Source organism: Xiphophorus maculatus, chromosome 3 (assembly GCF_002775205.1).
Source record: "Xiphophorus maculatus strain JP 163 A chromosome 3, X_maculatus-5.0-male, whole genome shotgun sequence".
In the NCBI taxonomy this organism is placed as follows: Eukaryota; Metazoa; Chordata; class Actinopteri; order Cyprinodontiformes; family Poeciliidae; genus Xiphophorus; species Xiphophorus maculatus.
The window spans coordinates 25725392-25738959 of NC_036445.1; the positions used below are offsets into that span (position 1 = coordinate 25725392).

The window sequence follows — 13568 nt, forward strand, 5'->3', positions numbered from 1 at the left end:
AAGCAGATGATATCCTAGCCTGGGGTAAAATTTGCATCATAAACAATAACATTCAAAATACACACAGCGGTGCAATATAAAACAGTAACACCTTTTTATTAGGAAAATTAGAAATTAAATTTACTTTCCTCCAGTGTTTCCTTTTACCACACTGAGCAGCAATTCAGGTGTAACAGCTATTCCAGCATTAAAAATGATAAAAATCCATATACTGACATTTCAAGTCTCAAATTATGTGAAGAGAAAATTGATTGACATGGGAGGACAAGCAGATATGAAATTGGTAGCTGCGTTTAAGATCATGAGGAAAAAAAAGTAAATGAAATAAGTACCATTTAAGGAAGCAATACATATATGCAAAACATAAAGAATCACATACAGTAAAAACATGAGAAGAGGTCTCGACAGTGCAGTTATATAAAAAAAACATTAGAAAGAAATGTTACATATTAATAATGACAAGAAAACAATACATCTAGACAGTCTAAGTCTGTTTATAAAGTGGTTGTCAAAGTACCAGTCAACTTTTAATCCATTCATGATTCTGTTCTGAGTGAGCAGTTCTACAGAACCATTTGATATGTTCATTTACAGTAGGTAAATTATTACATTATTAAAAATTAGTAAACAATTAAGCTGCCTAAATTCACCATCATTATCATTACAGCAAAAAACATGGACATTTCTGCCCCTAACTAAACCCACTGAGTGACAAAAGCATCACAAATATCTGATATGTAACAGAAAATCATCTTTTTGAAAATTTAGGAATTCACATGATCAATACTGAATGGGGTGGCATAATCTACACACAAAACTTGTCAATACTTTTAAAACTTTTGTCTCAGTAAGTTCAGTTTTTTTTGTATCTAGATAATAATAAAAAAAAAACATAAATTTAAAATTAAAGATGACTGATAACTCCAGTGTTATTACATCAATTATATCATCACTTCAAGTTTTGGGGAAAAAAACAACAAAACAAAACTTTTCTCAAAGGGCAAATATCATTATTCCATCGTTCTTCTTAACGTCTTTTTATTTAGTATCAAATAAACAAATCATATAAACCTTACCATGTGTAAAAATAGCGTGAAGTCTCCTTTAATAGCGAAACAACATTTTATGTAAATACTAATGTCAGACAGGCTTAATGAGTTTAAGTCGTGTGATTGATGATGGTCTTAGAATAACATTTCGACATCAGCATCGATTTACTGCAGTTAAATGCTGACAAGTACTGGGAGTGAAGAAAATGGGCACTTTCTGCTGCTTCCATTCACTTCCACTGCGCAATTCACTAATGCAAGAGCCTGCACAAGTAAAACTGGTGGCATCTAAAGAAATGATGCCACCAACTTACTGCATATCGCATTACGCATCTGCTCTGCCACCACAGAAGGCAGCCTCACCCACCGTATGTATTCTGAATGATTCTTACATATTTTTTTTATTGAAAAAAAAAAAAAGAAAGAAAGAAAAAAAAAAAGCCAGGCAGCTAAGCTAACCTAACTTAGCTGGTACTTTGTGCAGAAACCCTATTTTCGTTTAAATATAAACTGATGGAATTTGATATAGTAGCCAACCTTATGAAATTGTTTTAAATGTTCTATTTGTTTACACTGTCTTTTCCTCTTGTCAGTCAGATAACCTAAACAAAATCTGTAGATCATTTGAAAAGAAAAATTTGTTTCTGAATTGAATCAGGACTCTAAAATTCAGGATTGCTAGACACTGGAAGATTTGCATCTCTACTTTTAAATGCCTGGATAGGTTGCTTGTCTACTAGGTCTCCAAGCCATGGCTTTAAGGTATCTGACTTCGTTCTCTTAACTGGACAAATAGTTACATCATTCCTTACTTTATGAATTTATATCAAAACTTAAGAGTTTGCCATCACTACTTTTATCTGAGATGGCTTTTGTGATATGCATCAATGCCAGAGTTTAGCATTTTGAACACAATGTAGCCCGATACATATTTTATCTCGACTTGGACGATGAAAATTTTAACTTAGCCATTCAGAGCTTAAACCTAAACATAAAAATTGTAGAAAATATGATACGTGCCCTTAGAAAAAGATCTGTTCACCCTCCCACATGATGATAAGTGCAAGTGTTCATCTGCCAAAATATATTATGTGGAAAGGCAAAAATCCCTTGTGATTATTAAAATTTACTAAATTTGCCTTTATGCCTAACAATCCCACAGAAACCAATGTGATCGTTAAAATAAAACTATAGTTGTTAATAAAATGTAGCAAAACTGTGGCCAGTCCACCCACAGCTAAAGCTACAATTGTAGTGATTAAATGAGGTTGAGATGGGTTTTGGAGGTTGAAGCAGAAAGAAGCATCAGTAGTGGTGGCTCATGCCCTAAAACTCCAGCTTCTCTGAAAAGGCTGGAATGGTTTCTTGAGGTTGAAAAGCACGAGGTGAGGCTTGAGTCTTGGGGCTTTCTCAGGAATGACAGCAGCTTTACTTTCTTCAGTGGGAAATCGTTTTTGGTACACCTCTGGGTAAGACTTCTGGAACTGAAAGGCGAAGAAATGTAATTTGTTATCAAGTAGAATGTCAAAGGATCTGTGTAAATCACACCCAGAGTCTCGGCAGAATTTTTGTTAGTCGTAGTTGTTAATGATTTAACATGTCAGATTGAAACAGAAATTCAAAGACAAGACTTTCCTTTTCAGAAAATGCATTTTGCCTCGAGCAGAACAGAAACTTAATATCGGAAACTAACGCTGGCTTAGAGTCTAATAAAGTGTATATGGTGTCTTTTATCAAGGTTCAGGACAAAATTGACTCACATTTGGAAGAATGCATCCACAGAGGCCTGTAACATCCCACCCCCTTGGAAAGTTGATCTAAATGTTTTCTTAATCTGTCTCGATGTAGTCACCCTTGCAGTCAGCACTATCCATTTATTACCCTTATCGCCTGGGACAAATGTTAGCACCAGGCATAAACAGAGCCAACTGCTGTTTGCCAACAGGTTCCGTTACTCAAAATTTTCTGGAACTGAAAAATCCAGTCATCACCGAAGGAAAGGTGTTGATCTGATTGGATATCTGAGGGGAAATGCCCTCTCTCTCCTGAAGACTTACATGACAAAGGTAGAAAGAGAAAGATACAACAGATGAAGATAGACTTTTGTGAGAGATACATAAACACAGTTCATGAACGACAGAACATTTTAATTTTTTTCCCCCTTAGGAATATTCTGTCAAATATGTAAACGTATTCAAGACATTTTCAAGTATTCCTTCAATAGCTGTTGCTTTTGTTTGTATTAATGGTCATTACATAGATTACACCAATCAACTGCTCTACAGACTGATTGCTGCTATTAAAAGAAAATAGGAGGGAGTAATGAAAGAAAAAATAATTGCATCTCCCCAAGCCTCATGGCCAACCCACTAGAGGAAACACTGCTATGAAAATGCATACAAATGATTTATTATACTCCCATTTGGCTTTATGATAGTTAAGGTCATCCAACAACAATTTAAATAATGTGTACACTTTCTTTTTGCAGTTTCTCTTATTGCACAACAGTTTCTCATTATTATCGCTGGCTAGTGTCCAGCTCTCGAAGATGGATCTCTAAAATGTATTTGATATAGCTTACAGTTAATTAGGGTCTGATTTTCTGCAGAAGAAAGACCATACAGTGGTTTCCATGATATGCATGTGGAGGAGTTATACTTCCTTCCAGCTTATTGTTTGAGATAAATTTTTTTTCCTGTGTATGTTCGTACCTGTTTGAGTCTTTTCCTCTTGTCTTTTGCAGGGAGTTCTTGGTCTGCGATCAGGCCTTCCAGCAGCTGCTGCAGCGGGATCTGTGTTCCTATAACTTTCTGCTCCTCACAGTCTACTCTCTTGATCTGTTTGCAGAAAGCCGGTGATGCACTGAAATCCGTATCCGAGCCTGCATATTTGATCTGACGGAAGAAAGAGAAGGAAATGTCCCATAAAATTCTTTGCTAGTTTTTAATTGGACTATCAGAAGTACAGCCGAGGGTGTGGTTATGCTTGACAGGACACTCGAAATAAAACGAGGCTCTACATCTCATCTATTTTATATAGATCCTTTGTCTTGTCACCAATAATGGATGCAACTCATGTTATGTAATTTTTTGAGTTGCTGTTGGCAGAATGAACCGCTGTAGCAGTCTTTGTTACAGTGATTCTAAAGACGCCTCTGACTACAGGCAGTCTCAGGAAGAAGATGCTTAGGGTTGTTAGTTATCTCACGTTTAAAAAGAACTGTAATGTAAAACAGAAAATACGGTGTTCTAGTGAGAGAGTCAATATGATACCAAGTAAAATTCTGAAAAAGAATACCATTACTAGAAAATTTGTTTGCTTAAAATTTAATTTATACCCAATGAAAACTAATGTCCAGTTCACATGACAATATGATAAAATTGTTGGCTGTTTTTAAATACCTGACAGACCCCACACACGACTATCAAATATTGTTGATAAAACAGGTTTGGTCTAGCAGTGTGTGTTGTCCGGCCACACGGCAAAGGCAACACAACTCACCATTCACAAACAAATTTCACTCATGAACATTCAGATATCAGACTGGAAATCTGGCAAACCCTCAAGATCAAACGGAAGTTCAGAACAAAGAAACATGGCAGACGAGGAAGAAGCAGTGATGATCATTTGTGGACTACCTTTAATAGAGAAAAGCAACAAAACATAAAGACATCTCTGACGTTCACAGGAACTTTCTGGTGCGCCATGGTGGTTGTTCAACAGGCTGCGTTCTTGTTTGTCCTCAGGGAAGAAAACCCGGCATGTTAAATATCCAAGATTTGAGATCAAGAGGTTCTGAGATCCTTCCGAGCAAACCAGATCACTCTAGCCACACCACACGCCGCAGGAAAACCTCATAAAATTATATTTATCACAATAATCGCCGTTAGATTAGAAAAATGCTATTAATAACCATTCTATCAGCAGCATTAACGCTGCAGCAAAAACAGAGATATGGATTAATTTTTGTTCTGACTCAATGTAGTGACCCTATTATGAGTCTGTAATAAACCTGAAGACGAGCGATCCTCTGAAGACCTCTGCACTGCGTAGCAGCTACTGGACCATAAATAATTACTGATACTCCGGTGTGCAATTAGGTTTAAAATGTTCTTGAGCTCCCTGACAAACAGCAGGATGGTGTTCAGAGGCTGCCTGTCTCTTTTAATTAGCTCTACAAGCTGCTTTCAGGGGCTTAAAGTTTGGTTTTACCTACTGAATCAAGCAAAGAGTTATCTACACTTCTAAATACCTTCCAGAAAAGAAAAAAAAAGAAACTCATACGCAACACTCCATCCAGAGTGAGGTTTCAAAGCCCTGCTATTCCTCATCATTAATAGATAAAAGTCAACCATGGATGAATACAAATTGTCAATGCTCTGCCTTCTTGATTCCCTGTGCTCTTGGAATAATATTAATGTGCAGAGGAATTGAACAAAACTCTTTAGAGGACAACACTTTCTGACAATGAAGCTGTTAGGGAGCAAACGAATGATACTTTACGTTAAAGTACGTAAAGTATCAGAGCAAACAAACATGGCAAACGGCCACGGTTTACACAAACACATGTGTTTACATGTTGCACAAAGCAAAAACTTTTCAAGCATAATGCAGTTTTTCATACCACATATATTTAAGAGCGGCTTCATAATTACAACAATCTTCTCATATATGTAACTTTACCACTGCCTGCTCCAACTCTGATTCCCATTAATAAACATTTTGAAAAAATGAACATACAGCATAGATCTGTCTAAACCAGGGGTGGGCAACTCCAGGCCAGTCTCTTGCAACGTCTAGAATCTAGATGTATCTCTACTTCAACACAGCTGAGTCAAATAATGAGGTCATTAGCAGGACTCTGGAGAACTTGACTGCACTTAGGAGGTGATTCAGCTGTTGGATTCAAGTGTGTTGGACCAGGGAGACGTCTAAGAGTTGCAGGACACCGGCCCTCGAGGACCAGGATTGCCCACCCCTGGTCTAAACAGATTAAAAAAATTAAAAAAACACTGGATGGCCTTGAATTATTTGGAGTACATTTTGAGGAAAACAATAGGGTCTCTTTTTCTGTAATAATATGTGACATCACGGTTGAATGTTTTATACTTGGAAACATTAGATTGCATCAGCGGAACTACTATGAATTTAATCAATTTTACACCACTTTACACCAGTAGGACACAATCTCAGATTGTTGCTGGATAATGCTGCCAGATTGTGCTCCTGTATTGAGGCGGCCATTTTATTTGAATTATCAATTGTCTGGGTGATTTGGTGTTGAGACACATTATGACAGAATCATGTGTTGTTAGTAAAACAAGGAATTTCCTTTAAATTTCTGCTTGACTTTGTCAGAGCTAAGACATTGTTTTCCTTCTTAGCTCTGATTCATAACTCAATAACTGAATGAATCTAATCTAAATAGCCATTTAAAAAAATACAACATGTTTTGCACTAAGTTTGTGCGTTCTGGTATGTAAATTGTAATAGAATTAATTTGAAAATAAACCCTCAGTCAGCTCAGTCACATATTTAATGGGAAAAAAAAAGCAGAGCCCAGTGAGTTGAAGTTGGCTTATAACGTCCGTTTCATGTTTGCGTTCTGTTTGAACATGACTGACCTGAGCTCTTTTCAAGTGTGACAGATGCTCCTCAACCTGGCAGCGCAGTTTGGCATTCACTTGGAAGATCGCGCTGTGGTGCTCCATCATGAAGGTCACCAGTTTGGTAGCGAGCAACTCGTCCAAGTCCATGTCATCGGGGGAGCCCAGGACGCAGTGAGAGAACATCTGCACCATCTGCACGCGGATCACAGAGGAACAGGAAATGGGCACCAACTTCATTATCAACACAATTACTGCAGCATAAGGACCAACGAAATGAACAACATATCTTATGCAGCTAATACTAAAGATATTTTGCATGCTTGCAGTGTTTCAGGTGATGCTTACAGTCTATCCCTAAGATGAACAAGTTAGTTTCCTAATTAACAGCAAGATTGGATTTTTAATACAGGATGTAACTATATAAGTATCAGCAGCATAGGATACTGCCTGAAGCATATTGATGGCTGAAATAGGTAAGTGCTTTCTCTGTGACTTGTTAAGCAAAATTAGCTTAGCCTAATATTAGTGGGGTTGTTGTGTATTTAATCAAGCCTGTATGTATAATTTTGACCTAGGTTTGGACAATAAATCAATAACAATTTATATCGCAATAGACATGTGATCAATATCAATAGATAAAACAACTGATAGAAAATTCAATATATGGAACATTCACTGGACTGCAGCATACAGCATTTTGGGACTTGCAGGTAGAGGGAAGGTTTTAGTTGCTCAATCTCTCTTGGTGAGCTAAAAATGGTTGGTGGTGGCATCAACTAACTCACTCTTTGGTTACCTAGCAACAACCTGCTGCGTCACTTGCGCAGCAGCAGTTCCAGGTCTTGCCACTGTGCCTCATAACTGCTTAAAAGTAAAAAGAACGGCATGGAGTGAAAACCAAACCAGTTCAACAGTATTTCAAATATTTTAAACAAAAACAAACAAAAAAAAATTATATAATTAATAATTATCAATCGACTGGTATAAAGCGCATATATCATGACAAGTTTTTCAGCCATGTTGTCCAGCCCTGTTTTGACCCCATGAGAATTAGAGACCAGATATTTAAACTTGTGTTCCCAGTTGTTGTTTTTAACACTGACTATAGATGTATGCTGCTTTATCAATCAACAGTGAAAAAAGGAACAGATCAAACAAATGACTAAAACTATAACAACAATCTCGCCATGTGTGACAGAAGACAAACTTTTGAACGGCACTGTAAAAATATAATACCTTGATGGAACTAGGTTCTCAAAAGGTCGGAATGAGAACTGTACTTACTGTTGCAAGCTTTTCATATATATCACCACACATGTTCTGCAACTATCAGAGTGTTCTTATGGGATTACACTGACTTGTAGAACATGTCGCGAGCTCAGTAAAACAGACAGTCTGTATGGTCATACATAGAGATTAAACTGAGGGAAGTTGTACCAGCGTGCGGGTACCAATAGTGTCATTAAGAGGAGGCAGGCGGGGATTGTGGCAGACGCGGGCCATGAGGCGCAGTAAAAGCTGGAGCCGTCTGCGGTTTGGTGGTGGCAGCAGCAGGCAGCTGACTTGAAGGGCCTCTGTGGCTTTATCCTGCTCCTGTAGCAGGCCTGCAAACATGGAAAGAAATGAGTTCTGCTCTCTGAGGGGGGCAAAGACTGCATGAGGTATAGAAAGGCAACAATGTGAATAACTCACTGAGGATGTTGACAAAGACCTCATAAAGATGGAAGGTCAGCAAGGGCTCTTTTAGTCTCTGATAATAATCTGCTACGGTCCTCAGAACATCTCTCTCAAACCCTGGGTACAGCGGCTGTTTGGCGTCGTTGCCTTCAGGCCCTGGCGGAAAAAGTCCAAGAAAGGTTAGCAACATTTTATTTGAGAGGCTGTGTACCTCAAATAAAGATGCACAGCCTTCTCTGTCATAAACAGTGAACCCATAAACAGGTTCATAAACAGTGAATCTGTTTATGAAAGGTTCACTGTCATAAACCTGGCATAACACCAGGTTTGAAGGAGTCATGAATATGAAGGAATACTTTTTTAATGTTGTCATAAATTGTTACAAGTATCAACTTTACACTGAAAGATACTTACAGTTTGCCAGGCATTTCATTGCAGAGATCACCCAATATGGCATGTCCTCTGGAAATGCAAAAATATGGTTCTTTAATAACCATAACAGTAAATAAAACAGTACATTTTAATCACATGAAAAAGGAATCGTCCAGCATCATACCAGCTTTGTTTTCCAGCACAACTATGCCTGTTTTATTAACATTGTAGATATTGACAACAATGTCTTTCCCAATCACAGGTGCTGGGTTTAAAATTCCATCCAAAGTCTTCAGGCCCAGAACTCTCTGCAAACTAAAGGAACAACACTCTAAAGTTAGCATTAAAAAGCGAAACACGAATGATGCAAGTCATGTGAAATAAAAACATACTGTGTGATAGTCATCGATTTCCAGATGTGGTCCACTTGTTTGGAAGTTATTTCCCTCCTACGTATGAGCTTGCATTCATGCACATCTCCAATTGCAACGCTGTGTCTTTTATTCCATAAGTCTGAAGTCTTGTTGAAATGAATCCGTAAAAAAGGGAAAAGGAGATTAACGGCAAGCGAGACAGCAATCCAGTAAAACAATCCGATGATTGAATATTTAAATGACAGAGGGAACAGTAATGAATCTATTCTTTTACGGAAATCCATTCAAATAAAAACAAAAGTGTCCCAATCTGCATTTGGGGTGTCAAAATAACCAAAACGAGAAGAATTATTTATCGTTTTTTTCTGTATGTACAGGAAATAAAAAGTCGATGAAAGTAATTTTAAATCTCCATATATCTCAATGAAGCCACAGAAAGGAGGGAAACGTTCGTGGCCTTTTCTCACCAGTACTGCAGATTTCTGAGGTGCAACATTTTCTTTCTGAGGCAGTTCCTCGTAGTCATCCCAGCGGATGAGCCTGGGCAGGTCGCTGTCGTCTCTCCATGACGGTCTTGTTGGAAGAGACTTGAGCGGAGACATTGTGGGGAACCTGAAAAGGAAAGATGACAGCAAAAAACAACACTGTGAAGTTGGATTTCGGAGGCAAGACCCAGGGAAGAGCAAAACAATATTTGTATCCAATTAAAATAAGATTGACATTAAATAGGAAATATATTATTGAGACGCACCTGTACATACAACATTATTGAGTAAGTAGTAGTCGTACAAATCTTTAATCTACCAAGTGAAATTACCCGCATTTTTAAAATCCCACGCCTTCGTTACCTGTACAGATGGCTGTTGTCTTCAAAGTCCTCTGTCCCGTGGCGTCCTTTGATGTCTTCAATCACATGGGCTTTAAAGAACTTCCTGAGCAGCTGCTGAGTCTGGTAGCGCGTTACCTCGGGCCCAAAGTTGTAGTTGCTTCGGAGCAGCTCATGAAGGTAATCAACCGCCTCCGAACCAGTGAAAGTGCAGTCGTAGCAGCGAAAGTTCGCCCAGTGCCTCCGTAACGGCATACCTCCACGAAAAAGTTTAATGGTTTCATTCCACTGCATTAGGGAAACACAGAAGGTGTTTAAAAAATAAAAGAAAAGAAAAAGGTTTAAAGAAAATCTGCTAAGATGTTAGAGTATCTACTGAGTGGTCATTACTGAGTCAAACATCAAATTTTTGCCACAAGAAATTCTTTTATAACAAGAAATGAGATTCGGTCGTTCCAGGAAGGCTTTGAACAATTCAGTCAGCAAATATGAATCATTTTGCATTGGAAAAGCAGTTGACGGTTGCTATAGTTTCAATCATTATAGACAGCATCTTTGACATACATTACAAAATAGTCAGAAATATTCTGTCAATTTCAAATGAATACAGCCATTTTAAACCTCTCTAGCTATTCAAATTGCTAGGACATGATAGATCAGCTACATAATCACAACATTAGCATATTTGAGTGTTTTAGTCATTCAACTCTTGATAGAAGTAATTGAATGGGTGGGAGAAAAGAATAAAGTCAATCAGATTCAGAGCTGACAGACGAGGTTGCATAAGCATCAGTAAAGCTGAACAAGTAAAACAAGTGCTAAATGTTATAAAAGTATATAAATGAAAATAAATTAAAATTCTTAACACTGGCCTTGGGACGATTGGGGAAAATTAACAGAATCGCTGAAAAAAATTGCAATAAAAGTAACTATCTGCTGTACAGAAGAGCTATATGAGAGATCTCCTTTTTAAAAAGAGAGAGAATTTAAGAACAGACTCTATAATGCTTGAAATAAATAGCCCCTTTGAAATAATAGCAAAAGAACACAATAATTTTTCCAGATTTTGTTTCACACTCTTTCTATTGTGTTTACTGGTGCCACAGCGCCAACGCCAAGGACTTTTCAATAGACCTGCACAGCTAATATTATTACTTGAGTGTTTCCCTATTATAAGCAGTCACAGCGTCTGCTGTGTGGGAAGATTTTCCATTGCATGTGATGGGCGAATTGAATTACAATATATTTTTATCTTGGTGTATTACTCAGCCTTTAATATAGAACGGCACAATATAATTACAATTAAAATCAATCCTCACGGTCTGCTCTGGTCAGATGTTGATATAAAACCAGCATGGGCCATAAATGGTTTCAATAAGCTAATTTTACAGGGTTGAGTGAGTTACAACATACAATTTAAGATGTTTTTAAAACGTGAACCAGCTGTTTACTCTGAATTTAAAGTGAATTCCTGTGATTTTTAAAAATATATATATTCTGCCAAATCTGTCTGAATAAAGATTATTTAAAACTTCTAATCCAGTGAGGTTATACATGCAGCATAAATATGAATTCCTGCTCTGTTGTTCCATTAATATTATCTGTGATACTTTTACTATAATGCAGCAGAAATGTAACACTAAGACATTTTGGTAAATTATAAGATGCTGTATCTTTACCATTAATACTATGGCCATATAGCAAACTTTTCAATAAAACCATCTCAGAATGAAAGTAAGAAATTTCTCTATTTTTTTTAAAGATACACTACTCTGTCTGGACTGCATGCTTGCACATTGCTCTACCGTTTCTGAAGAAAATGGCCATATATCTATCCAGATCAAATTTTTGTAAGTTGTGTTATTAGTCCATCTTGGGAAAAACCCGAACGACAAATGAATAATTGACACCCAAATTTATTGTGATATTAATAGCTTTATGTGACCTTTTAACCAAAAAACCTGTGTTTGTTATCAGCAGATACTCAAGTGTGAATGGAGCAAAGTTCTCTTTCAGTAGCGATATTGATTGTTTTGGTGTCAATAAATTTCATTTTAATGTAATCTAGTCTTTTAGTTAGAAGTTAGGCTTGTAGAGTGGACATATTATAAAGAGATACTAATAAAACAAGCTTTATACACCACTGATAATCACAAGGGGAAGATACATCCAAGAAAAGTTGTTTACTAAATAAAGTGTTCTGTAGTAAAGTAAAGTAAAGTGCCTTCGTCACAGGTCTTGAATACCTGAAATTTACTAGCTTGAAATGCCTTTGTAATAACAGTGGCTTGTGTTTTCTGACACTAGTTCTAAAAATGAAATGGTAATACATGTAAATAAATAACCTTTTGGACAGAAACCTTAACCATAAGCTAAGTTTTGCTTTACGTGAACATGGTAAGGTTAAAACTAACAGTTAACGTCAGCGAAAACTTTTCCACCTCAAGTTACCCAGACGAGCAAGAAACTCACCAGCTTCGTGGCCCGGTACGGCCCGGGTCCGATAACTTGGCCTTCCATGCCCTTACAGCCACACCAGCGAAAACATGAAGCTATAAAGTATTAAAAATTATCGCTAAAAGGCGATAAGACAGTGAGCCAGGGCAACCTAAACGGAGGCGTCGCTGCCAACTTTGAATCTGGTGCGTCACTCGGATTAGGCAACGTGACTGGACGGCGAGCTAGTCACGTGACCTGCACAGTGACTCTAGAAGGGGCGATGATTAACGAGACAGACCTCTGGGTTAACAGGGAAATATTTTTTTTTACAAAGAGACTACTGACTCAGTTTTAGGTTTTAACGTGCAAAATTGTCTGAATTTTGTGAGCGCAACTGGGCACGTTGAATCCCTTTGAGTGGGTAGAACAGCGATACATCCATTTAAAAGTCAATTTATTACAGGTAGATTGCAGATGATTTCTGATTGGTTAGAACTTGAAAACAGTAAAATAACGCTTTGTTTTTACCCAGGGCTATTGCTGTTAATGCCTCAGTTTCTGTCAATATTAAAAGTACTTATAAGTATTTATAAATGCACTGCATAGCCATATATTTATGAGTGAACTGACCACAACCAAAGACATTTTGAACTATCCTATAGTTATGCAAGGATGGCAAGCTGCTGGTATAGTCTTTTAATTCAAATTAACTTTTTTTGGCAAAGATTATATGCACAAACAAGGAATTTGACTTTGGTCTCAATTGCTCATATTAAGCATAATCAAAGCAACGCTAACCTTTCAAAATAACAATGACTGCGGGTATCTTCAGGATGGGAAAACTGCATGTGTCTGCAGAGGTGACCTTCAAATAAGTGGACCCCTGTGGTAAATAGTCTAAAGTGGCTCAAAGCTACTCAAAAGATGTGCCATCCCTTTAAACTGCTTTAAAAGAGAAACCCTTGGGACAGCTGGAGAGCTGTTTTTTAATAGCATACTAACTACATCATATGTAGATTGTTTTGTTTACTCTGAGTAAAATCCAAAGGCCTAATATCTATCCATTAATTTCCTTTTCATTTTGCACTGATGAAATAAACAATCGTTCACATCCAGGTTATATGATCAGCAATATGGCTAATGACAGAGGAATATAATGCATAACGAACTGGAGAGCTACACATCAACACCCTAAAATGTTTGATCTCAGACGTTGTTTAAT

At 37.3% G+C, this 13568-nt stretch overlaps 1 protein-coding gene across 1 annotated transcript; it reads right to left on the reverse strand.

The window, feature by feature from the left end:
- depdc1b (DEP domain containing 1B) lies at nucleotides 1-12525 on the reverse strand. Its single transcript, XM_005799051.2, has 11 exons — nucleotides 12380-12525; nucleotides 9930-10195; nucleotides 9549-9693; nucleotides 9100-9227; nucleotides 8892-9022; nucleotides 8750-8797; nucleotides 8351-8491; nucleotides 8096-8262; nucleotides 6674-6850; nucleotides 3761-3943; nucleotides 1-2533 (listed from the first exon to the last, which is right to left on the reverse strand). Exons 1-11 carry the CDS (start codon nucleotides 12425-12427, stop codon nucleotides 2369-2371), a joined length of 1599 nt encoding a protein of 532 aa, XP_005799108.1. The 5' UTR covers nucleotides 12428-12525; the 3' UTR covers nucleotides 1-2368.
- Nucleotides 12526-13568: the final 1043 nt, after the last annotated feature.

What these genes read in the sequence shown, in the direction of transcription:
- depdc1b (XM_005799051.2), bottom strand. Translation starts at nt 12,427, where the DNA reads ATGGAAGGCCAAGTTATCGGACCCGGGCCGTACCGGGCCACGAAGCTG. An exon ending in GACAACAGCCATCTGTACAG is followed by an intron (nt 9,694 to 9,929) that starts GTAACGAAGGCG and finishes TTTCCTTTTCAG; the next exon opens with GTTCCCCACAATGTCTCCGC. An exon ending in CTCAGAAATCTGCAGTACTG is followed by an intron (nt 9,228 to 9,548) that starts GTGAGAAAAGGC and finishes CATTTCAACAAG; the next exon opens with ACTTCAGACTTATGGAATAA.